The sequence below is a fragment of the Taeniopygia guttata genome, chromosome 12 (genome assembly GCF_048771995.1).
Source record: "Taeniopygia guttata chromosome 12, bTaeGut7.mat, whole genome shotgun sequence".
NCBI classification, from domain to species: domain Eukaryota; kingdom Metazoa; phylum Chordata; class Aves; order Passeriformes; family Estrildidae; genus Taeniopygia; species Taeniopygia guttata.
In genome coordinates, this window is record NC_133037.1 from 15,784,020 (window position 1) to 15,809,244 (window position 25,225).

The following is a 25,225-nucleotide window of genomic DNA, read 5'->3' on the forward strand; positions in this document are numbered from 1 at the left end:
GGTCTGCACCAGCGCTGCCGAGAGTATGGAACAAGGCCAATCCTCCACGCCTGGGCTTGGGGCCAGCACCTGGGGATGAAGATGGCGATGAGTGGCCCAACATGAAGGGGATGGGTCTGTGCTATGCCTTTCCCAGCCTGGAGGCTGGGAGTATGGCAAGGCAGGGCTCAGCAGGTGCTTGGGGGACATTGGTGCTGCTGGAACCTTAGAGGTGGCATGGTGGAGGGGACTTGTGTGCAGATGTGCCCTGTACACTCACTGTTATACTCAGAGTCTGGTGCCGCATGCTGAATTCATTGGCTTCTTCATAGGTTTTTCCACTGCAACGACTCAAATCTCCACTCACTTCCCAAACTCCTGCAGTGGAAGGGAGGAGGAGGGCATCAAGCACAGCTGGGGCAGGGAGCCCACAGCACAGTGCCTGGTGCTGGCTGCACTCACCTTGTGCCGTTCTCTCACCAGAACGAAGTGAACTTCTTGCCGAAAGCTGACACCGCTGCGGGGAATCCAGGACAGGTGTCAGTATGGTGTAGTGACCCTGGCCCTCCACTTCCCTGGGCCCCAAACTGTGGGAGCACTGCATCCCACTGGCTGCACCCAACCATCCCCGAAGTGCTCGACTCCATCTCAGTGCAGAACAGCACCACAGCCCTGTCCCCATCCCGGGAGCAGCTCTCACCTTCAGTCAGTTTGCCTGCTTGTTCCGCTGCCCCCCCTGGCAGGATTTTGGAGAAGACGCTCTCTCCTTCCCCGCCAGGCTGCCCTGTGGCCATGCCCGCGGGACCACGTGGCCCGGCTGCCCTTGGACCAGCCTTGCTGTCTGCTGTGGGACAAACAAAGCCACTGTTAGCAGGGGACAGGCTCAGCCGAGTTTTGGGGTGCCAGGCAGCTGGCATGAGGTGGGACAAATGGCACAGTGCCACTGGGGCTCACTGACCTGCTGCTCCCAGGGGCTGTGCTGACGGTGCTCTCCCCGGCTGCTGTGGCACTTTTGCTGCAGGTTTGGATGTGTCCGTCGGCTCCACTTTTGTCTGGAAATGGGAAAACAGCTTTCAGGGCTCACCCTCCCAATAGAGCGTCTACCGGGGGTGGCCAGGCTGAAACCCCAAACACTGCTCCACAACCCCAGAAAAGGCAGCAAGGGATCCAGGACATAGTGATGTCCCCTCCTGGGTCCACTCAAGGGGGTGGAAGCTTCCACAGCACCTATGGGTGTCTGTATTGGGCGTGTGAGTGGGATACACTTTACTCCATGGCTCCCATTGCCAACACTTCCCCTGCCAGCCACTGGCCACAGCCAGCTGTGTCGATTCCAGGCAAAGCTGTGGGGTCAGGATGCAGCCTGGCCATCTAAGCCTGTACTTACCGCCGGTGCTGGGTGTCCACCCGGCTGTGCATGGAGTGTGGCTGGTGCCTTCCCTGCTGCCTGGGCCGGCCCTGGCTGCTGCTGCGGTGGCCGGGATGAGGGGGGTCCCTGTGTCCTGCCCCTGGTGTCAGGCTGTGCCGAGCTTGCTGGCTGGGCAGCCTGGCGTGCTGCCGGCTGCTGCCGCGCTGCCGGCTGCCCTGCCTGCTGCTGCCTGGCCGCCGGCTGCTGTGGGTGAGTGAGGGGTTCCGGCTTCGGCGCTGGCGTGGCCGACCCATGCGGCTGGGAAGGTTTCTGTGCCTTGGGGGTCTCAGTGCCATGGTGGTGAGCAGCGGGGCGGGATGACGGGGCGTAATCAGCGGAGCTGGGGCCGTAAGGTGCGCGGGACTCCGGCTGCTGCGCCTTCTTGGGGCCGGCTGAAGGCCCATGGCCACGGGGCTCATGGCGGCCAGATTCTCGTGGGTGCTGCTTTGAGGAGCGGCGTGGGGGCTCGTCGCTGGCATGCCGGGAGGAGCCAGCATGGCGATCATACTCCCTGTGGTGCCGGTGCTCGCGGTGTTGGGGGTAGTCGTCGTGCTGCCACGGGTCTTCATCGGGGGGCTCGTCATAATCGTGGTACGTGTGCTTAACTGGGGGTCTCTTCTGTGAGGAAGAGTGGCCACCGTAGTGCCTGACCCTCTCTGCCCGCGCCTCCCTGGGCTTATCAAACCAGTCTGTCTCCTCCTGACCCAAATGATAGGCTTCGGAAACCAAAAACAAACCACAGTCAATCTCTCGCTCGAGGCTGCGCGGGTGGAAGCCATGCAATGAAGTGGGAGGGACAAGCAGCGGGCACGCGCGCAGGGGACAGCACAGTGCCGGTGGGGACGGGACGCGGCACAGCAGGGCACCGTGCAGGACTGGCTAACACCGAACACCCAGGGCAGGGGGAGGAAGGCACGTGTCAAGCAAACTGAGGCGGTGAGAGTGTCTCTGCGTATGAGCGGACAGGCATGCCCCGGGGAAGTGCCATGCTCTGGGGTGGTCACCACGGGGAGTTGTTACCTTCGCTGTCCGAGACAACGCAATGGGCATCATCCATGCCGTAGCCCTCCTCGTGCTTGTACGAGTGACTCCTTGGCACGTCTTTGATGTGCTTTTGCACATCAGGCAACGAGTGGCTGGAGCAGAACTGGGAGCAGGGGTCCCCCGCTGACTGGGGGCCCGGCCCTCCTGCAGTGCGCGACCCCCCCACTGACTTCCCCATAGGGCTGACAGGGCTCTCCTCCTCTGAGGGCTGCGAGCGCATGGGCGCCCGCCCACGGCTCTGGCTCATGCTGAGGGATGAGGGCTTGGAGCTGACTTTCTGGGAGCGCTCCATGCTCTCCCGCTCATAGGACTTGCTCCGGCCGCCCATTTCCCGGCTGGAGGACTTTTCCACCCCATAGCCAGAGGAGCGGGTTCTGCTGCTGGAAGAGTAGACCCGCTCCTCCTCGTCCACCAGATCCCGGCTGGAGACACCGTAGTACTTTTGCTGCTCATAGACGTTCTTCTTCAGGCCATAGGTAATCTCATCCTGCAGTTTCTTGGCCCTGGAGGCCACATTGCTGCTGCCAATTGAGGTGGTTGTTGAGTAGGAGGCCAGGTCTGACTCTACATCTTTGGCTTCTTCAATGGGGGAGAACTTGGAGATCTTCTGCTCCATGCCCTGCTTCCTGTGCTTGCTGCGCTTGGAGGAGATGACAGCAGGTGCCAGGTTCTTGGATGAATGCTTCGGTAGTGGCGTGCCAGAGCTGTGCTTGTCCATCCGTGAAGAGTGCCGGTACTCACTGTCCCCATAGTAGTAGCTCGAGCTGGTGGAGCTCCCTGACACCCTGCCATTGCTTTCTGTGCCCCGGTAGTAGCTGTTCTTCCCACGATGGTCGGGGCCATGGTGATCATAGATGTCCTCCTCAGACTCCTCCTCAGCTTTGGTGTAGCAGCAGGGACGGCTGGAGCCCTCGGTGTCCCCTAGATCACTCTTCTCTCTGCTGTGGCGGCTATCGGTGCTTGTGCCCACTGGCTCTGCTTTCTGCCCATCCACTGCTGGACTCTCCTTGGTGAGCTCGCTGATGTCCTCGATCATCACATAGTTACGGGGGATGTTCTGCTCCAGACTGGTGTAGAGGGACTCAGAAGAGTAGCTGGCTGAGGGGCCCGGTGCCGTGCTGGTTCTCTCAGCCGGCCGGGTCTCAGGTGCCTTGTACTGCTCATAGCCACTGCTCGCTGGTGCAGTGCTGAGGGTGACATCAGGCACGGCAGAGGAGCTGGTGGCCGCACTGATGACCTCGTAGTTGGTGGGGATCTTCTGTTCTAGGTCAGCCAGAGAGGTTTGCCGTGGCTTCTGGTGCCCACCAGCTATGTCTGCTGGGCTCTGGTAGAGGGTGGGCTGTGCCGCCGGCACGGCGGCTGCCCCAGCGAAGGCGCTCGGGGCTTGGTAGGGGTTTTGGGGCTGGAAGCCTGGCTGGGCTGGCGTGCCCAGCTCTGGGTATGCGGCGCCGGGGGCCGAGAAGCCACCAGGCGAGGTGAAGGTGGGCAGTGGAGCTGCCGGCAAGCCATCCTGTGAGGTGCTGGCTGTGGGGTACTGGGGGTGCTGGAGGCGTGGTGGTGGGAAGGCGGTGGGGCCCTGCGGGGCAGGGTACGGGTAGGCGCCATAGGAGGCAGCGGCTGCGGCAGCGGCGGCGGCAGCGGCGGCGGCGTTGTAGTCGGGGTACTGCCCGGCGGGGCGCAGGCCCGCGCTGTCGTAGGCGGCGAGGCGCAGGCTGTGCAGCTCGCTGTCTGACAGGTAGTCGCGGCGATCCCCGGGGTAGCGCAGGTAGGGGTGGTCCCGCCCACCAACCCGATCCTTCAGCAGCGACTCCTTGCGCTGAGTGATGCCCAGCTCCAGGTACTTCAGCTTTGCATCGATTTCCTTCTCCTCCTCGTCCAGCTCCGCCTGCTTCTTCCGCAGCTTGGTGGCCTCATGTTCCACCAGCCTCAGGTCGCGGTCCAGCTCCTTCAGCAGGCTGGCCTTGGTGACAGGCGCGGTGGCCTTAGGAGCCAGGCTGCTCAGGTAGAGCTGGGAGGCGGCTGGGCTCGCCAGGGGGACGTGGGGCTCCTCAGGTGGTGGGCTGGGCAGTGTCCGCTTCACCTTGCGTGCCAGCGAGCTTGACTGCAGCCCCCCCACCTGCAAAGCCAAGGGACATCTGGTCAGGGGGGCAGGTGGGTGTCCCCCCCCCACGTCCCACCCCAAGCGCTGCAGTGGTCCTCCCGTGCCCTAGGGGCTGGGGTGAGGCATCCTGCTGTGCACGTGTTCCCCCATGCACTGAGAAAGCGGCGTTTATGTAAAAGCGCAATAAATAGGATGGAAGTAACAGGCAGGGCGCTTTCCGTGAGTAATTACCAGGGGTGGCAGCCAGCCAAGTGCTGAGCTGGCCACGTGCATACCCTCTGCTGCAAAAAATGCTTTCTGTCCATGGGCACTTAGCAGAGAGACTTGGAGGACTGCCGGTGGGTACTGCTGCCCCAGGAATTGCCCCGGGACTTCTTGGCTGGGCACTTGACTGTTCAAGGCAACCTTGGTGTGTGGGGGCAAAGGTGTGAGCAAGAGCCACCACAAACCTAAGTGGAGCCGCGCATGGTGGTGGCTCCTCGAGAGAGAAGGGGGACCCGTCTGGAGCAGGGGACAGCCCTGATGCTGCCAACCCACAGCATCTCCTGCCTGCTGACAGGCTCATGCAGCCAATGGACCTCCAGGGCCTCCCTCCAGCTGCTGGTACTGCCTTGCACGTCTGTGCCTGCTGGCTTCCATCAGCTGCCGCGGGGACCAGCCCTTTGAAATATTAATTGCCACAGCACTAATGAAACCGCAGTGTCCTGAGGTGCCTCCTGGGGCTGTTCCCTGGGGGTAACGCTGTTCCCTGTGTGACGTACCTGTGAGCTGGGGAGCAGCGGGTGTTGGTAGAGCGAGAACCTGTCCTTGCCGGCCTCCTCAGAGGTGGGGCTGATGGGCTTGGGGTCAGACAGGGAGCGCTGCATGGTCTTGATGGGGCGCGGCAGCGTCTGCTGGCGCTGGGCTAAGTCGGTGGTGAAGTGCTTCTGTGGGGGGACGTGGGCCTTGTTCAGCCGCTCGCTGGTGGCAAAGGAGGACTCCAGGAGGCGATGGGGGGACAAGGGAGAGACGGGTGAGTAGAGGACCTGGGGAGAGCGGGGTGGCTGGCGGGTTACCAGCTGGGAGAGGGATTCGGCCGGCAGATGGGATTGGTAACCAATTTCCAGGGGATCTGGCTTCTTCTTCTCAAACTTGCCCAGGGTCTGCTGCCGGACAGTGTGGGGGTCCAGAGGGCCTGTGCTCACTATTTGGAGGTTGGTGGAGTAGGGTGGGATGGTGGTGGGCACCGTCAGCTGGGGGACCACAACGCCAGGTTGGGGAGCTGGCTCTGGCTCTGTCTGGCAGGCCAGGCTTTCACCACGCTGCGTCTTCTCTGGGGCTGAGATGTACTTCACGATCTCCACTCGGGGGTCATGGGTGGTGATGTGAATGGAGGGGGACACACGGAGGAGCTGGTCGGGCTCTGTCTGCACTGAGCAGTCGCTGATGGTCTGGATACCCACGCTGGCTGTGCGGGTTGCCCCGTCCGTCTTGCCCTCGGTGCTGGCCTCAGCGTGCCGTGAGGCCCTGGAGCGCCGGCGGCGCACGGGCTGCTCCCACTCCCCGCTGTCCTCCTCGTCCGTCTGCACACTGCAGTCAGCGCTGCGCCGTGTCCGCCGCCGCCGCGACAGCATGAACCGCTCCTCGCCGTCCTCCTCATCTGTCTGCACACTGCTGTCTGCCATCTTCCGTGCTGCAAAGGTCTCTTTCTCGTAGGCATCCCTCAGCCGTGGCATCGAGTTCCTCTTCTTGATGCCCCGGCCGGGCTCCCAGGACTCCTCCACTTGAAGTGACATGTCCGAGGCTGAGCTGCTGAGTGGCCGCTGTGGCATGGGGTAGCGGGGACCAGCAGGCCCCTCTGGGGGTGTCTGGCCCGGTGGGGGCCATGCCTGCCCATTGTGTGGCAGCACCCGCAGCGCCTCAGCGGGCCCCTCGGGCGGGCGAGCAGTGGGCTCCACGGGAGTGGGGAAGATGGTCTTCTGCCGCTTCTGCTCCTCCAGCTGCTGCTGCAGCTGGTGCTGGAGCTGATGGATGTGCTCGAGCTGGAGGCGCTGCTGGGCGAGCTGCTCCCGTTGCAGTGCCAGCTGCGCATGCCGCTCCTCCTGCTGCTGCTGCAGCACCTGCTGCTTGATGCACTGCAGCTCCTGCAGCTCCCGCTGCACCAGCAGCTGCTCCTTCTCCCGGTGCCGCTGCAGCTCGGCGCGCTCCCGCTCTAGCTCCTCCTGCAGCCGCAGCTGCCGCAGCTTCTCCAGCTCCACACGCTCCCGCTCCAGCTGCAGCACGTGCTCCTGCTGCTTGCGCTGACGCTCCTCTTCCCGCTCCCGCTCCTCCCGCTGAGCTCCATCCAGTGATGGCTTGGGCGCTGTGGCCACTGGCCCACCCTCCTTGGGGGCTGCTGGTGCTGCTGGTGCCTCTGCACGGGGGGCAGCTGGTGGCGGCTCTGCTCTCTGCAAGCCACTGGCAGGTGCGGCGGGGGCAGCAGGTGCTTTGGCAGCAGGAGCAGCTCCCACCGCTGCCGGTGCTGTGCTGGCGATGGGCTTCCCCAGGTAGACGGGTGTCTCCATCATGGAGGCTGCTGGGGCCGGCCGGCTTGGGGCCGGGAAGCGGTAGAGGCCTTGTGTCGCAAGCGGGACACGGGGGGTGACAACTGGCAGCCTGGCCAAGCTGGTCAGTGGGACTGCTGCCACACCGCCCGGGCCATAGGGTCTATACAGCCCACGCAGCATGGGCCGCAGCACCGAGGCTGGCTGGGTGGTGATGGGCAGTGTGGAGGCAATGGGGGTGTTGATGGTGGAGTAGATCATGCCGTCAGCGGCCCGCACGGTTGCGGTGGAAGGAAGCATTTGCCGGATGGCACCCAGGCGGACACCAGGAACGTTGTACTGTGCCAGGTTGCTGAAGCCCTGTCGTCCCTCAGGGAAGGTGGGGTTGTACATCCCACTGGGTTTGGGGGCTACAGGGCCCTGCTGCGGAGCTGCCAGCCCCCCTGTGCCCCCCTGCCCGGTGCTGGGGCCGTAAGGCAGCACATCAGGGCCATTGGCATGCCGGCCCCCGTACTGGTCCATGGAGTTGAGGGCAGCACACATGCGGCTGATCTCACGTGCCGTGGTGGCACTGTAGTGGGCCAGGCTGGACTCCTGGAAGCTGGCCAGGTCCCCCCGGTGTGAGAAACGGTAGTCGGAGTAGATGTTGGAGGCTGAGCTGTACCTCCGCATGGGGAAGGGGTGACTCAGCAGCTCTCCTGGTTGGCGAAGGTCGGAAAAAGAGCCGTACTGTGGCCCCTGGCCCAGGTAACCCCCCTCGGCAAAGCCCACACTGTAGGAGTGCTTCATGGTGCTGAGGTCTACAGCGGCATCACCTGCTGGGGCAGGGAAGGACTGATCCCCCTTTGTGTGGTAGTAGCTCATCCCGATTTCAGAGAGGTTCGTGTCTGACATGGAGGAGTAGAGTCGTCCGAAGGCGCTGGCTGGGTAAAACTTCTGCTCCTCGTAGAGCGCAGGTGCCGGGGCTGGCTGCTCCCGGTAAGGGAAGGTCTCTGGCAGCTCTGGCTCTCTGCTGCCATACACTGGTCCACCAGCTTTCCGACCAGGCATCACTGCTGCCTCTCCGGTTTTCTTCTCTGGCATCTTGGAGGTGGGGTTGAAAGCACCTGTGCAGCTGCCACCGAAGGGGAACTTGTATACCATGTCACAGCAGGCCACCTGGCTCTCCGGCTTCACGCCTGTGAGGTCCAGGACATTGGCTGGCACCTCCTCCTTCAGCACTTTGGTCACTGGGCCAGTCGCTGCCTCCTCCATCTGCACCATCATCACCTGGGATTTCTTGCCACCCAGGGCAAGGAGAGGGCTCTGGCTCTTCAGCTCTACTGGCACTGCACGGTACACCTCTGATCCTGGCTCTGGTGGGAAGGACTGTGGGAGGCCGCTGGCATTCTGTGCCCCACTGGTCTGAGTGAGGAGCACGTCCTTCTTCACCATCTGGCCTGGCATGCCGTACCTTGCAAATTTGGTCTGGGGGGCAGCAGTGGGCTCGGGCTTGCCACTGGCCACCCCACTGGCTCTGACAGTGGCTGTCTGGACACCCTGCTCCACCTGCTTCACTTGTGCCAAGCACACCGGGCTCCCAGTCCCCTGCCCAAAATCCATACGGCTCTGGAAAGGGTCTCCATAGACCATGGGTTGCTTGGACTGTGAGAGAATCATGGGAGAGGCGATGGCCAGGCTGGCAGTGCTGGCTGCTGCGATGATGGCGTGGGGCTGCTCCTGGGCATTGAGGTTGATGATCAAGGGCTGGATGGCCGTGGACTGCCGGTTGGGGATATGGTCCAAGGTCAGGCAGTACTTCCTGGCCTCGGTGGCCAAGGACGTGAGATCCATGCCTTGGTCTGTTATGATGATGGGGGCAGACTTCAGTGCGGTCCTTAAGTCCACAGCGTTGCTGCTTGGCACCTTGGGCCCTGGCTCCACCCGGGATGTACCGGGGATGGAGGAGATGCGGCAGAGGGAGATGTTTTCTGCAGGGAGTGGTCCCCAGCTGTACAGTCCTGTGATGCTGTCAGCGGCTGAAGTCACGGCAGGTGCTTTCTGGGCATGGTCCTTCACTGTCTGTGCCCTGATGTAGGCACCTGTTGGCTGCTCTGGCTCCGGTGTCTGGGTGTAACCATGTGCCAGCAGCTGCCGGCTTGGCCTGGTGGGGGACAAAGTGGGAGACGTCGAGGCGCCAGAGCTGACTGGCTTGGTTTGGCTGGCTGCATCGGCTGCCAGTGTGATCACCATGAAGGGGGAGTCCTGTGAGGAGGCCTGCCGAGTCAGGCGTGGTGAGCCTGCCCGGTGCGGCGTCTGTGTCCCCTGTGCCACCATGGAGGAAGAGGTGTCCGGGCCAGCAGCACAAGGACCATCATAGGAGAGCACTGGGCTCTGTGTCTGTGTGGAAAACTCTGCCGTGGCCTTTGTGGTGCGCGTGGGACTCTGTGTGGGTGAGGTGGGTGAGAGTGGAGGGCTGGAGCTCTTGAAGAAGGTGTATGTCTTGGGCAGTGTGGGCTTGCTGTCACTCACGGCTGGGATCTTCTCCCTGGCTGTCTGCACGCTGATCTCCACTGTCCTGGTTCTGGTGGCATCCTCGGTCTGTGAGCCATAGCTGACAGTGCTCTTTGATGGAGTGTAGCTTCTCCCAGCTATGGATGGGGCCTCCGGACTTGGTGAGCTGTAGCTCTGCAGCGCGCTCCCAGGGCTGCCTGCTGCTGTAGTCACCGTGCTGGTGCCTTTGCTGTAAGCATAAGGAGTAGTAGTAGCCTTAGATACTGGGCTGGGTGTTGCCGGGGCACTCTGGAGCTTGGCTAGGTCTTGTCCCTCTTTTGCAAAATGCTGAGTGACTCGGACATCAGGAATAATCTTGCCGGTGCTGCTGTCAGAGCTGGCGAAGGAGACAGGAGCAGAGAGCTGTGTGGGGCTTGTGCCAGGGGTGAGTGGGCCACCATTCTGCTTCAGCAGGTCAGCATAGGCGCTCTCTGCATTGAGGAAGCGCTTCTCCTGGTACGCCTCCTCCTGCCCCTTCACCTTCTCACCCTTCTTGAGGGCCAGGTCAAAGGAAGAGGACTGGTGCATTCTGGAGATGCTCTGTGAGGTCTGCAGGATCTCCTCATACACTGCTCCTGCCTTTGGCAGGGCACTGGAATAGTCGGGCTGGGAGGGGTGCGTGAGGCCGCTGTCGTACTGGTATTCCTCGCCATATTGGTAGTCAAAGCCGTTCTGGCCCTCAGTACTGCGGTAGCCGACCTGCTGGTAGGTGCTGCTGTAGGAAGAGGCAGGCTGGGCCTGCTGGACCTGCTGCTTCTGCATCATCTCTGCCTTCCGCATCATCTCCTCATAGGCTTCCTCGGCGCTTTTCAGGGGCTTGCTGATGGGCTGGCTGGCAGCACTCTCCACCTTCTCTGTCGGGGAGTATAGTGACATGAAAGTGGGCAGGTTGTATTCGCTGCCAGACTTGTACAGCTTGGAGGCCACAGCATCAAAGCTCTCTGCTTCTGAGTCAATGGAAGGTGAGTACTCGGAGCAGGAGGAGCGGTGCAGCTCCTCCATCTCTGCCGCCTGTCGCAGCTCCTCTGTGGGGGAGGCGTCCTCGATGGGGGAGAGATTGCTGGGGGGGGTTTTGGAGCGCTCCCTCCTCCGCTGGGCCCTCAGCTCCTCCTTGTCACGCTTGGTCTTGCGTGCTGTGCTCCGGATGCGCTGCTGCTCCACCTCCCGCATCTTCTCCTGCTCCCGCAGGAGCTCCTCTTCCTCCCGCATCTCCTCCTCCTCAGATGAATCCTCAATGGTGGGCAACAAGGGGCCATGTGAGCGATGCCGAGCCTTCCTCTGCTGCTTCACCTCCTCCAGTCGCTGCCGGCGGCTGGGGCTGCTGTCGCTGTCCTCCTCCAGCGAGGAGATGGAGGTGGGTGAGGTGCCTGAGGTGTAGCTGGGCGTTGTGGCTGGCAGGGTGGATGAGTACTCGCCCCGTGAGCGCTCCTCAGGGGAGCCTGTCAGGCTCTCCATCTCCAGCTCGGGCTCCCGATCCACACTGGTATCTGGCTCCTGGCCAATGTCCATCTCCCGGCCATAGCCAGTTGTGCTGTTCAGCTCAATGGTCTTGAATCGCCGCAGCCCACCCTGGGCTGTGCTCAAGTCATCACCCTCCACTGCCTCCACCTCTTTGCTCTCCTCTGTGTACATGCTGCTGGCACCATGTGGCAGGCGCCGCTTGGCTGACGCTGGCTCTTTGCCCTTCTCTGCCTCGGTCTTCTGACCAGCTTTGGGGATGCTGTACTTGGTGCGCACATAGCCTTCCTCCTCCTCTTCGAGGTTGTCCTCCTCAGCACTCATCTCCAGGATCTGTCTCCGCATGAACTCCTCATCTGTCACCTCTGCCTCCTGGCCCTTGCTCCGGGGGGGCACTGGGGAGAAGCCCCCCTCGCTGCTGTCCTCCACATAGTCATGCCGCAGCTTGCTGCCAAACTCATCTGAGGACTCCGCACTCTCCCGACGTTCCCGCTGGTTCTCCCACTCCTCATCCTCTTCCAGGATGTCCTCCAGCTCCTCGTCTGAGTCAAAGGCTTCAGGGGTGATGGAGAGGTACCGTGGCCGCTGCTGTTGCCGCTGGTCCTCCTGTGGCTCTGTGCGGCTCTTGCTACGCTCAGGGGACTGTGTTGGCGCACCCCGGCCTTCCAGGAGAGGCCGCATGCTGCTCTCCAGCTTGGTGAGCTCAGAGGGGCTGGGGGGGCTCTGCCCAGCCAGCCCAGTGCTGCTCAGCTTCTCCTCTTCCTGCTGCACCAGGCCGGTGATCTCGCTCTGAGAGCTGGAGATGCCGTCGGAGGAGTAGCCGGTGTCGCTGAGGCTCTGGGGGCTGCGGGACAGGTCTGGGGGGTAAGGCTTGCTGCCATCCTGCAGGCGAGGGAGAACACAGTGTCAGATCCAGGCAGCTCCAGAGCTGCTGCTCCTGCTTCCCCCAAACCGTCTCGCAAGGAGCACACAGAAAGTCTGGGCACCACTGGGAGCCAGCTCAGAGCAAAGGCTGGGGGTCACCCTGTGTCCCCCAATTCAGTGGCACATCAGTAACTTGTCTGAGCTAATAAAGGCAGGTTAGAGGGTGTGCTGCAAGCAGGGGATGGTACAGCAAATGGCCCTGGGCATAAATACATTGGGGGACTAATAAATATGTTTGAAAAACGGGGCCTGCAGCCCCCAAGGCACCCTTCAGAAGCAGGGCCGGCCCCAGGATCCTTGCTAGATGCCAGCAGAAATAAACAGCCCCCTTTAATTGGCTTGACAATTAGGCAGTGTGAGGGACATGTCTCTGAGCCACAGGGACTGTGCCATCACACCCAGCCCCAGTGCTACTGGCAGGACCTGCCATCCTGCCAGCACAGAGGTACCACAGACCACTTGATTTTGGGGACCCAAGGAGCCTTCTCTCTGGGGCTGCGCAGCAGCGAGGGGGGCAGCCATTCCCTCCCAGCTGGTGGGGACCTTCTGTGATGTCCCCTCCCCATGGGGGGCTCTGCTGGCTGCTGCTGGGATGGTTGCTTGTGGGGAAACACCATCCCAAGGCAGCCAAATGTTTCCCCAAATTGTTTTGAATTTTAGAAAAGGTGGGATAAAGAACAGAAAAACACCCACTGCTGCAACATGGAATGCTGAGTTTTCCATTTGACAGCAAATCCCAACTACCATTATATTATTTTAAAAGAAATCCACAGCCCGGACATGACCTGAACTATCACATTTTGCCTGAATTGATGTAATCCTAATAAAAAGAAGGCAAATATCAGCATGCTGCCATGGAGCCTGCAAAGGTCCTTCCCCATTTGTGGGCACAACTGACAGAGGCACAGCTCAGTACCACGCCAGCCTGGGGCAGGCTGTGGTGCCCAGCGAGGCTCGGAGCTGGATGCACCCTGAGATCTCACCTCCTGCTCCTTTGCCCGTGGCGCCTCGGGGAGTGCCTGGCTCTCCTTTCTCTCCACCTCTGGTTTGGGGGTCATGCTCTTCCCCTTTGGAGCGACGCTCTCAGGAGCTCTGGAAGGCTCCGGGGCAGCTTTGGGCAGGGGCTTTTCCTCTGCCGGCACCGGGGGCTTCTTTTCTGCTGGCGGTGGGGGCTTCTTCTCCGCCGGGGCAGGGCTCGGGGTCCTGCTCTGCTCAGCAGCCCGGAGGCTCCTGGCGGGCGAGGGCTGCTGCTCGGGGGGCGCTGGCTCGGCGGGCACAGGGGCCGGCGTGGGTGCTCTCTGCTGGCCGGCGGCGGGCGCCTGGTGCCGCGGGGAGCCGGTGGGTGGTGGCTTTGCGGTGGGCAGTGGCATTGGGGCAGGGTCGCCGAGGCTGCCTTCCAGCAGCCGCTGAGTTTGGCAGTTCAAGCACAGCCATTCGTTCTTCTGCAAAAGAATGGAAGGAAAAGTCCTGTTGAAATTCTGGGAGCTTCACCCCAGCGGGGATGTCACGGAGGAGCTCTGCTGGTGGGATGGCTGGCAATGCCCACCCAAACCAAATAACCAGCTGTGGAGGGGCATGCAGTGTCATAGCCATACCCTGCAAACCGTCCACATCCAGCTTCAACCCATCCCTACCCTTGTCCAGAACCCAGAGATACCATGGCTGCAGCACAGGGATTGCACATGCTCACCCAAAATCCCTCAGCATCACCTGCTCTTTCATTCTTCAGCCTGTGGTATTTCAGTTTTAAGTGAAATTAAACAAAGGCAGATTACTACCGTAGCTTAACACTTCTCAGCTCTATACAGCTCCTCTCTCACACTGATTTGTTTTCTTTGATACAATAAAGGTTTAATAGCATAATCATAACACTTATGGCTCTTTTTTTTCTAAGTTAACAAAAATACTGGGTACACAAGTATGCCAGAATTTCCCAAAGTACACGCTCTGCAGGAAAAGAACAAGACAATCTTGTCTAGTGAAATTCTCAGCAAGAGCTGTCGTTTTATGGCCTGGAAAAAGCAGAGGCAAGCAGGGCTGTGAGTGGCAGAGAGCCCACAGGGCTAAGGCAGGGGCTCTGCATTAAGAGATCAGAAGCTTTCCTCCCCCAGGTTGCCCAAGGGCTATTTTTACCCACGCAGGGATGTCCAGGAATAGGGGCCTGACATCTCCTTCCCTTTAGATGTTTCAGCATCTTAAATCTTTTCAGTTTTGCTGCTAACAGCACAATATGCTCCAGGTTCTTTTCTCAGACTTCCCCTTTGCTGATCCATGGCTCCCAAAGCTCAGGGTGGCTAACCTCAAGGGGTGGCTGGCCCTGAGGAACTGTCATGATGTCCCAGAGGTGGTCTTGGTCTTCAATTGGACCAGCCTGGGGCCAGGGCTGTGTGCCCTGGGGCCCCAGAGGCCATGGTCTGCCTGGAGAAGATGAGGTTCATCAAAATGACATTGAGGAAACAGCTTCAGGTTGCACTAGGGGATGTTTAGATTGAATATTAGGAAAATTTCTTCATTGAAAGGATTGTCAAGCATTGGAACAGGCTGCTCAGGGAAACAGTAGAGTCACCATCCCTGAAGGGATTTAAAAGATGTGTAGATGTGATGCTTAGGGACAGAGTTCAGTGGTGGCCTTGGCAGTGCTAGGATAACAGTTGGACTCCATGATTCCAAGGGTCTTTCCCAACCTGAACAATTTCATGATTCTAATCTATGACTCCAAATCCCATATCTATGGGACAGCAGAACTGTGATAGCCTTGACATCTGCATCCCAGGGATCTCCAGGTTCTGATGAGATGCTGGAGATGCCTTGCAGCTGGTGGTGGCCAGGAGCAGCAGGGCTGTCCCACGGACACATCTTCACTCCTGCAGCAATCCAGCCCAGGAGCAGACATCTAGCCCCCCCCCTCTCCAGGGAGCAGAGGGGCAGGAGGGCTGCTCCTGCAGGAAAGGGGCAGGTGTAAAACATCCTCCCATACCCAGAACCCTGCAGCAGCCCCTGCTCGTCACACAAACATCTTAAAAATACATTAGGGCTTTGGAGGGCCATTAAAAAAATCCCTTTCAGCACAGTAATATTTAATTACTGCTTAATCAAAGAGAAAGTCTAATTAAGGGGCAAGTGTAGCCTATTGTATCTTAATGATTGCATTTGTCTTCTTTTATTTCAGAACTCATTCCCGTGCCTCTGAATCAGATCTGCTTGCCCCACTCTGCTGTGTAATTATTCCAGACCGCAGAAGGAAATGTGATTGTGTGACACAAATTGAAACCATGCCTCATGGAAATACACAACCTTTCATTTTTCATTCAGGGATCCCATTTTTCTTTGCCAGAGCTCCCTTCTTGATGCAGGCAGAAAGGGCAGGGCACAATGCACAGGGGATGGGTTGGATGTGCTAGAGCAAAGCTCAGCTCAGTTCCTGCCCATACCTGTCTGCACACCACCACACCAGCTCCCACCATGGTCCTGAAGGAGCTTCAGGAGATCAGCTTGCCTTGAACTACCCAGCCTGCCTCACTCAGACCTTTACACCCTCCCTGAATGGGGCATTGTACATCCTCATGATGTCCCAGCCTGCTAGGCTTTGGTGACTGGGGAACCTCTGCATATGTGATGGGCACAACTGCTTTTGCCCTTCCAGAGAAAAATTCAAGCCCAGAAAGACCAAGGAAGGCCATCATTGGCCACCAGTGCTGCAGATGCTGAGTGCCAGTCAGGTCCCATTCAAGGAGCCCATGGAGAGGCAGATGTCACTGCTGGTGTGATCTCATCAGCACAAGGCTCAGGGCTCCTCCACAACCAGACAAGCAAAGTACTAATCTATTCCATGGGGATGCCCATCCCTGGAAGTATTCATGATCAGGCTGGATGGGGCTTTGAGCAGCCTGGTCTAGTGGATGGTGACTGTGCCCACGGCAGAGGGGTTGGAATGAGATGCAGGTCCCTTCCAACGCAGATCGTTCTATGATTCTATGATCTGACGTCTCTGCAGGTTGGTCTGAGGCTCCTCCCTGAGGTTCCTCCCAGCTGTGGCTCTGCAGCCATTGCTCTTGGCAGCTGCCCCAGTTTGAGCAGCTCACCCTGCCATCCTGCTCTCGTAGATGTGACAGCTCGACTCTTCATGGGACCACACTGGGAAGTGGATAAGGGAACAATCTCTGTTAAAAATAGCTCTGCCAAAAAGATTGTGGAGCTCCCCTCTGAAATGCCCCTCATCTTTCAAAGCAGGCAGGAAGGCCTGGGTACAGTGGGAAGGCAGGAGCCAAGGAAGGGCAAGCAGAGAGGGTCCTTGGGCTTTGCCAGCTGTGAGAAGTGCCTGCCAAGCCCCAGAGATACTTGAATTGAGACACTGGCGTATGCTGAGTTTGCATTTTCTCTTACTGGCCTTTCCTTCAGCACCTCTAGGGTGGGTCTTAAATGCTGAAGAGACCCTGCTGACAGTCCTGCACCCTGTGCTTCAATCTGAACCCCTGTGGAAAATCACGGTGAGGTTATGGCAGAATAGTAGTGAAGGGATAACTGAATTTTCCTGAGCTGTGGGAGAGCCCCATCCCTGTCACATCCAGTGCCACATGGAGCTGTGTGTGAGCACAGACCATGCTGCTGCAGCCAGTGCAGCCTTTGCTATCACAGCCCACGCTGGCTGCAGTGACCACTCCAGCAGCAGCAGCTGTGAGCTGCCCAGCTCCCCCATGCACGTGAGGGAGGAGAAATCCTGCCCACGGCAGCTGTGGGAAGGTGGAGGCAAGCAAAGCTGCCCGTGCCAGTGGGAATGCCTCCGGTAAACCATTCTGAGCTCTTTGTTCCATCTTTGAGAGACCTCTGCAGCCCCATCAACCCCAGCACTGACACCTGTCATGTATCTGAGGGTTAAATCCCAGGGGGATTTAGATGTGAGGATGTGAGGATGCTGAAGCTGAGGCACCTCCCAGCCTTGTGCCAGTGCCCCAGGCTCTGCCGGTGACAAATGATCCGTCCCTCTCCTGCAGCCTTATCAGCGGTGTTTGGTTATCCCACAGCACCTCTGCTCCCTCTCAGAGGGACTGGCTCTGAAGCAGCTTCCTCCTCCACATAACCTGGCCTCAAGCATTTCCCAGAGAACACGGCCAAGGGGATTAAGCTGCCCCTGAGAAAAATGCAAACATTGGAGGAGTGGCTGCTTTGCTAACAGCTTGTAAATCCCCATTGAGATTAACCAGATCCCACGAAGATAATAATAATTAGGCTGTATTTAGTGCTTTACATGTCCAAATCCTTGGATGCCCAGAAAGCCAGGGCACCCCTTGTTGGGGTGGAAAATGGGTAAAGAGCTTATGGCAAAGGCACGGCAGCTTCAGTCTGACTCTCCACACCTAAAGATTCTGGAAACATTGGCCCTGATCAGGATGAGGATTGGGCTTTGCTTGGCAGTGAGGTTTGCTGCCTTTGAACCGCTGGGGCATGGGAGATTTAACCATGCTGGAGCACAGTTATGGGAGCTGGGGCTGAGGAAGCCTGTGGCACGCAGGGAAGATGGGCAACACTGCCGGGATGCAGAGTGGGCTCCAGGCAGAGGAAAGCATCAATAATTAAGAAGAGGGATGAAACCAAAGTGTGCCTGAGATGCCATCTGAAATGAAGAGGCGCTGGCACGGCAGGGCACACTGGAACACAGCCAGAGGCAGGAGGGTGAGGCCGCTGGGGGCTGCCCAGCCCAGCTGGTTATCAACTTACAGCCTTTGAGGGTCACTGCCCTGATTCCTTGGGCTCCCTGCTTTCCTTGTCTCCAAAGAACTGGGATTTGCAGAAGAGTCACAGAAAAGTGGGTTTCTGGAGAGACATTCAGAGCTGCTGGGGTCACAAGAGGCAGGACAGAGCCCTGGGGGCAGGGCATGAGGGACTGAGGAAGGCAGCTTCATTTAAGACAGTGCATCTATGTGGGAATGACCATGCCAGGTTTCACCTGTGCACCATGCGAGTGGCATCAGGGGATGCTGGATTTGGCCACAATTCCTGCTGGCTCTGCTGAAGGGGCAGCAAGTGCCGTGCCCATGGCTGCCCCTGCTCCCTCCGGGGGGTGGGGGGGGTGGGGGGGTCAGCAGTGAAGGCTGTAGCGGGGGTCAGCAGGGACTGGGGTATGCCCGGCCTCCCCAGAGCTCCAGAGCTGGCTGGCAGGTGGCCACAGCCCTGCTGGCCAACCTCCACCAGGTCTTACCCTGCAATTGTTTCAATTTATTAATGGCAGACAACAAAACTGTAATTAACAAGAATAGAAGTCTTCCTGCATAATTCTGGTCAACATTACCACTTGGCAAGTTAATTAAATGCTGAATTCCCCCAGCGCCGCTGGGTTTTTTTAATGATGGAGCCAGAGAGCTTCAGCATCACATCAGGTTTGGTGGGAGCCAGTGGTGTCAGAAGCTTCCCAGCTTCCCCAGTCAGCTGCTGGTTACCAGTCCCACCATCCCCATCAGCCCCTGGGCCCTTTGGCTCAAGCTCTCCAGTGCCTGGAAGATGCTCAGCCACGGTTTTCATCCCCACACAAATGGACCCCCACAATGTGACCCCTGGGACTCGGTCCAGTTACTTATGCTCTACAGCATCATTTTACACAATCAAAACAGTATCTATTAAAATACTGGGACAAAAATCTGTACAAAGTAAGATAAGCAGCATGAGGTACAAGTATCTCACAAGCCAGATCTCATCTCCCAGCATTAAATGCAGTGAATCTCACCAGAATATTTCATTTATTTGCTGACAAGTACTGTGCAGGGCTCGTCACTGTGACAGATGGATGCCTGGAAAATATGGAAAACACTTCTGGTATCTGAATCAAGATCCAAATTAACAAGAACCTCATAAAATCACATCCCAAGCCCTCTTCTCAGCCCCACTAGCAGGAAAGCTCCGTTTAGGAGGGCTCCTGACTACCAGACACCTTCCACACACCCTCCCACAGCAGAAATGGGGGCATCTCACTGTGTGATCCCAGTTCTCTAATACTCTGCATCCTTGTGCTAAGAACACTGCAGCTCTGACCGTGCTGTGCATGGCTTTTAGCACAGTGTTGAAGGAAAGGGACTAAGTCATGCTTGATCACTGGCAGCCAGGGCTGTTTCAGACCCACCTCAGGCAATGCCAGGAGTCTGCCTGGCAGGTTCCCCATGTTTTTGATGCTCCTGTGCCCTTCCCTCTCTCGGCTCTCTCGGCTGCAGCCTCCCTGGGCAACCCTGGTGCTCACTCATTTCAGATGCCAGCGCCCGAACACTGGCTGATGCTCACTCCCCCTTGGATTCTGCCCATTCTCCCAGCTGAACTCTCCAGAGCCCCACCAGATCCCCTCCCCACACCTCTCTGAGCACCTTTGACTCAGCTGCAACAGGTTTTGGACACGGTGGGGGGAAGGGTGTGTGCTGACCAGTGCCAAAGGCTCATCTCTGAGATTCTTGATTACAGAGGGGAGGATGTAAAACAAAATCTGACCAGGGCACGTTCACAAAGGGTGCTTTGAACAATCATGTGCCATCAGCAGACAACCACAGGCCTGGTTTTACCTCCACCCCAGCCCTAGGAGGCTGAGGCAGTGATGGGATTTGAAACGAGGGCAAGGAAACAAAAAAGTGCACTGTGATGATGGAAGCACCAGAGATCAAGTGAAGGTATGGAGCACATAAAGGAGGTGCTTGTGGGATGTGCATCTGTGGTGGGAACAGACCAGAGGAATTCAGGTGCCCCACTGCCAGGAAGAGACTGAGACCAAGGGAAACTGGGGGCAGCATGCAGAAAGGGGAGAGTGTGGGGTTGTGTGTCCCACACCACCATTGACAGCCACCTCCAGGACAGACAGGGCAGAGTGTGGAGTACTTTTTTACCTTGATTGTGCCTTTTTTTTTCTCTAAAACTACCTCAAAATCCCACTCAAGCTAGATGCAGAACTGTCTGCATGTGTGCTTGCTAAATGCAATGCTGCTTCTGAAGCTTAGCATGTGTGTGTGTGTATATATATATATATATATATATAATCTGTAAACAAAAAAGGAGCAGTAAAAGGAACTCCCAAACAATGGTCAGCAGAGCAGGTTGTCTCTGGAGCCCGGAGGCTGAACACTGTTGCCTGCCAGGCTGGGGGAAGCAGTGGAGCTCCCCACACATCCTGCCCCCTGCCTGGCTGCCTCACCCGGAGTGTGATGCCACTGCCAGCCCAACGCCACAGGCTCCCAAGTCCATCTGCAGGGAAAGGCAGAGGGGACTGCACACACCTTGGGCAGCTGAGTCTCCTCAGCTGCCAATGGCTCCACACTAATTGACTTCATTGCCATCAACTGGGCAAGTTTTAGTGCAACCCCTGGCTTGCAGATCAGCTCCCCTGAAAGCCACCACAGTTATTTCAATCCCTTGCTATTTATAGTGTTTGACTAAGCCACCCAGTGATGTGTTTTCCAGCAACAGACTATTCTTATCTGTTCCTGTGGCCTGTCTCAGGCTGATGGAGCTGATGGTCCCTCCCCAGCTCTATTTTAAAAGTGTGTGATGTATTGATGGCCTTCACACTGCAATAATGTGATTAAAAGCAGCACAGGGTAATGAGATCGCTGGGACGAGTTCTGCCTCACAGGGCTTGTTTTCTGCCTCCCATCTGCTCCACTTCATCCCTTCTCTGTGCTGGGATCTCTCTCAGGTGGAAAACAGACACAGAAAGAGAGGATGGAAAAAGCTGCACACAGTGGTTGAGCGCTGGAGCTGCTGTAAGCGTGTTGGGAGGGAAGGACATGGGCAGAGGCACCTCCTAGCCCTGTGACAGCTGCAGGGAAGACAGTGTGTATTGCACCAGTTCTCCCTTCCCAAATCTACACAGAGGGAACCTGGAGCAGGAGCCAGGTGTCAGCTCCACAACCCATCCCCTTTACGGTGCCATGGAGAGGGGAAGGCAAGCAGAGATGGGCAGCCAGATAAGTGACAGCCAGGTGCTACAGTGGCCATCGGAGCCCTGTTCCTTGTCTCTCCCTTCCCCTTGCACATCTCATCCCAGGGATTATGCTCCCTGCTCCTGGCTGCAGCAGGGATGAACCAGCCCTCCACGGCAGAGCCTGAGGGTCAGCAAAACAGCTCCCTTGGGGCCTCCCACCCTGCGGCTCCGCAGTCCCATAGCCAGCGAGGATTATTCCAGCTGAAAGTCTTTGATGAGTAATAGCAATGCTACCCTCTGCTTGCCTTCGAGGAATAGCTGTGCTCTTGCCAAGTCCAGCTTATTCCCCTGCAGCGGCCGCTGGCCGGGCCGGTGAATGCCGCCACGCCACGGGGAAAGCGTCGCAAGGCTCTGCGGCTGTGGGAGAGCTGCAGGTGGGGCTGTCACCAGCATGACCAGCCTGGACCACCTGCAGCTCCTTGCCCAGCTGCAAACCCCACTGGCTAAGGCCTTGGGTCAGGGCATCCCATCCTGGGCAGTACCTCCTGTGGCAGAAGTGGTGGCGGAATCATAGAATTACGGAATTGCTTATGTTGGAAAAGAGCTGTAAGATCGAGTCCAGCTGTCCCCCCAGCACTGCCAAGGCCACCGCTAACCCAAGTGCCACATCTGCATGTCTTCTAAATCCCTCCAAGGGTGGTGATTCTATCTCTTCCGTGGGAACCCTGTTTCAGTGCTTGACAAACTTTCTGCAAAGACATTTTTCCTAATATCTAATCTAAACCTCCCCTGGCACTACTTGAGGCTGTTTCCATATACTAGAATTTGTTACCTGGGAAGACCAACCCCCTCCTGCCTTATGTCCTTTCAGGTAGTTGTAGGGAGTTGAAGTTTCCCCGAGCCTCCTTTTCTCCAGGCTGAGCCCTCCCAGCTCCCTCAGCTGCTTCTCAAAGGACTTGTGCTCCAGACCCTTCCCCTGCACTGCAGCCAGCTGCAGTAAATGGATGGGCTTTTTGGAGTGCTGACCTGTGGACAGGTATCCTGCTCTGCTGTCCCCTGGCCTGTCCCAGAGCTCCCAGCAAGGGTCCTTCCCAAATCTGGCTTGACAGAAGCTGAGGAAAATGCCAGCAACTTTTCCATGTTGTCGGGAACTAAGGTGTTAGTCAGGCTCAGACTACTTTTTCATATTGCTATTTCACTGTTGGACCCCAAAAATTTTATTTCACAGAACTGGGAAAGCAGCTCACCTTGACTGACCCAAATGCCAAGGGGCCAGTTGGACAACATGTTTGGGACATTTGGCTGGGACCCCAGAATAAACCCCTGGCTCTGGCATCCAGCTGAAGCCCCCACAGCCAGCAGCTCCCACCCTGGAAACTTCTCATCACCTGCATCCCTGTGCAGCCACAGCCACGAGCCAGGTCCCCCCCTGCTCATCCCTGCCCATCTTCCATCCCCTCTAAAATTAGGGCAGCTGCTGTGGCAGGAAGCACCTTCTGTATTTTTGGAGCTTGAAAAAAAAAAAGAAAGAAAAAAAATCCTTTCTGAACAGCAAGAATGTTTCTAAGTCAAAGGATTTAAACTATTTTGCAATCAAGGAAGTGTATTTCCAAACGAACTGAAGGCGAGAGCCTGGGTGCTGTGTGGGCTGTGTGAAGGGGCTGCTAAAAAAGGGTACACAGCTGTCCAAAATTTGGAAACCAGTGCTTTTTCAGAATATATATAGACATCTCTCCCCACTCAACATATTTCCTTCCAGTTCATTAGATTAAAAAAAAAAAAAAAATAAATCAGTAGGATATTGAGGAGAGCACTTTGATGCTTTTGGTATGTCTAAAAGCCATGGGACCAATTCCCAGGGCTTTGGGTGGTCATCCATTGCCTTGGGAATGGCCTGCTGAGCAGCAGTGTCACTGCCATGCTCCTGCACTAACACAGACATCCAGAAAGAAACCAGCTGCCTTTGAGGACAGGAAGCAGAGGTGCCACCTCCCAGCAGGGAAATGGTGGTGGAGATAAACATGAGTGGGTTTCCCTGGGGATGGTGAGGAGACATGGAGGCCAACCTCCAACAGGCCACTCTCTCTGTTACTATCAGCCACTCCCATCTACACCTGGTCACCTCTCAGCACTTTGGTCCAAATTTCACATTCCACCCTTGATTTCCCACAGTTGCCACCAGTGGGTAGCAGCTTTGACACTCATTTATCTCTGTTGTTATTTCCAGTCTGGATGTGCTTGTGTTTTTTCTTGGCCATTGGCTATCACCACACATCTTCTGCTACCTTGACCATTACCTGATGTTTCCTTCTGCAATGAGCAGGTGGAGATAAATTTGCCCCTGGCCTGGGATGGACTCAAGATGGAGCATCTTTCCAGAGAAGTAGGAGAAAAGTCATGTCCAGGCTGGACAGCTGGAGGTGCAATGATGGGAAGTGACACGTGAGCATGTGCTGAGTATTTAAGAAAAAGGAAAATAGGAGGAACAAGAGAGCAAATCTGATGCTGAAAGCACTTTTCATTTTTATTTTCACTGAGCCTTACTATTCCTCTCTGTTTCATCTCAGAGAAAGAGCTAAATGAACTACCAGCTCAGTTCCAAGAGACTGGATCCAAATGGATGAAGTATTAAGAAGATTTTCTGTTCACAATAAAATCCAGGCAATGGTATTAGAGCAGCAGAGGGTTTGGTCTGGTTTTCACAGATTAGCTATGGCTGTCCCAAGGACAGCAAGCTCCAATTTTCTCATTTTGCTCCAATGTGACTTTTATAGAGCTGTCTGGATCATTTACAGTCATTGCAGGCCAGACTGGGATGACCATCATCTAACCATGTAGAAGAGAGGAATGCATCTCTTGCTCTCCATCATGTCCAAGCTCCCTGTCCCTTCTCACCCCAACACAGAGCAGTTGTTCCCAGCACACCCTCCCTGAGGGCTGCTGGGCTCCTGCTCTGGCACTGTCAGGGATGCACCCACCGAGAAGCTGCATCTTCTCAGCAAGTTCCAGTGCTATCCAGCACAGCTCCCCTTCCAGCAGCCAAACACTAGCACTGAGCCAGGAGTCTGCTCTCCCCAAATGATAACGAAGTAATATATTGTTCATTTTTGTCTGAATCGATCTGGGCATGCATTGTAATTTACTCTGTGATCGGCTACTCCTTAACGAGATTTATCAGCCTGCCAACCAGCCTGATCTTTAACAGTGCCCATTATCAGGATGTATTTCTCAAACAAGGTTGGCAGCAGCAGGAGCATCTCTGAACACCAGCTGCATGATAATAATCCCACAATAACGCCCAGGAGATGTGAAGCAGGGCCAGCAGAGCCCAGATCCAGTCACCGTGGTCCCCCCTCCCGTTGAAGCAGGTGTGGTGTAGGTGCAAGGTGTTCTTGGTGGCTATTTCACACACGTTTGACACAGTAACTGTGACTCCTCAGAAGCCATTTGAACATGCATGCAGAAGATTTCAAGTCTGCAGCAAAAATAATGCTTGCTAAGGGAAACCTGGCCAACTCTGCATAAAACAAATACACTATGTGTTTTTCCAACTGAATGGAAGAAAATCCAAGAAAAGCTAAGTTTATCAGAGGAGTCTTATTTAACCAAAACCTTCTTTTTTTCATAGGCACTAGTGTTGACTAAAATATCCAGCCATACAACTAGCAATTTGCTGCATCTGATAGAAGCATATTCAAGCTGTCTGATTGCTCTGTTTTAAATTGCAGAGAGCCCCAAGTGTCTATCAAACACTCATTTCCAAACCAGAAGAAAATCAGCATTTCGAGAAACTTCAGCTCCCTCCCCCTAGGAGCTGCTTCCCCTGTCCCCTCACCCCAAAGCAGTCCAGCAGAAACAAACTGAGTTTGAACCTTTTTCATGACCACAAGGGATCATTTCAAAGCAGGCTGGGGAGCCATCAGTGGTATGGCTTGGAAGCTGAGGACGTCACAAACCAACATCCTGCAGTACCTGCAGATAAAACTTTCCAAGCTTTAAAAATAGTTATTTTTTTAAATATTATCCCAAGAGACAACCCTATGCTGGCAGAGACTGAAACTCCACATGGGGGTGGCTGAGGGTACTCAGGGCTGTACTGCTAAGAGCCACCAAACCCCTTTTCCCATGGTCTTTCCATGGGGAGCAGATGCATCACTGGAGGAGATCAGCATCCATGATTTTTGCCCTGAAATACATGTGTGCCTAGAGGACTGGATGTTTTGGTTTCTGTGGGCAGTGCTGCTTGACCACCTTAAATGACTGCTGCTTCAAAAAAAGCCCATGCACTCCGCTCCAGGCTTCAAGGCTGTGAGCCCTAATTCCAGCAGCAGAAATATTTTAATTAAATGAACTACCTTTATGGAATA

General features: G+C 56.8%; 1 protein-coding gene across 3 annotated transcripts in view; it reads right to left on the reverse strand.

Annotated features, from left to right (window-relative positions):
• Positions 1-25,225, reverse strand: part of BSN (bassoon presynaptic cytomatrix protein) — an 88,789-nt gene that overhangs the window by 2,346 nt on the left and 61,218 nt on the right. For 2 of the 3 annotated variants that reach the window (XM_072935023.1, XM_030283535.4), the window contains 8 exons: positions 12,952-13,410; positions 5,294-11,926; positions 2,408-4,547; positions 1,367-2,103; positions 938-1,031; positions 680-823; positions 442-496; positions 260-357 (listed from right to left, as the gene is read on the reverse strand). In XM_072935023.1, coding sequence (XP_072791124.1) covers positions 456-496; positions 680-823; positions 938-1,031; positions 1,367-2,103; positions 2,408-4,547; positions 5,294-11,926; positions 12,952-13,410 — 10,248 coding nt within the window. In that variant the 3' untranslated portion in view covers positions 260-357; positions 442-455. The remainder of the gene's footprint in view (positions 1-259; positions 358-441; positions 497-679; positions 824-937; positions 1,032-1,366; positions 2,104-2,407; positions 4,548-5,293; positions 11,927-12,951; positions 13,411-25,225) is intronic. The other variant, XM_030283536.4, reaches the window with a different exon arrangement.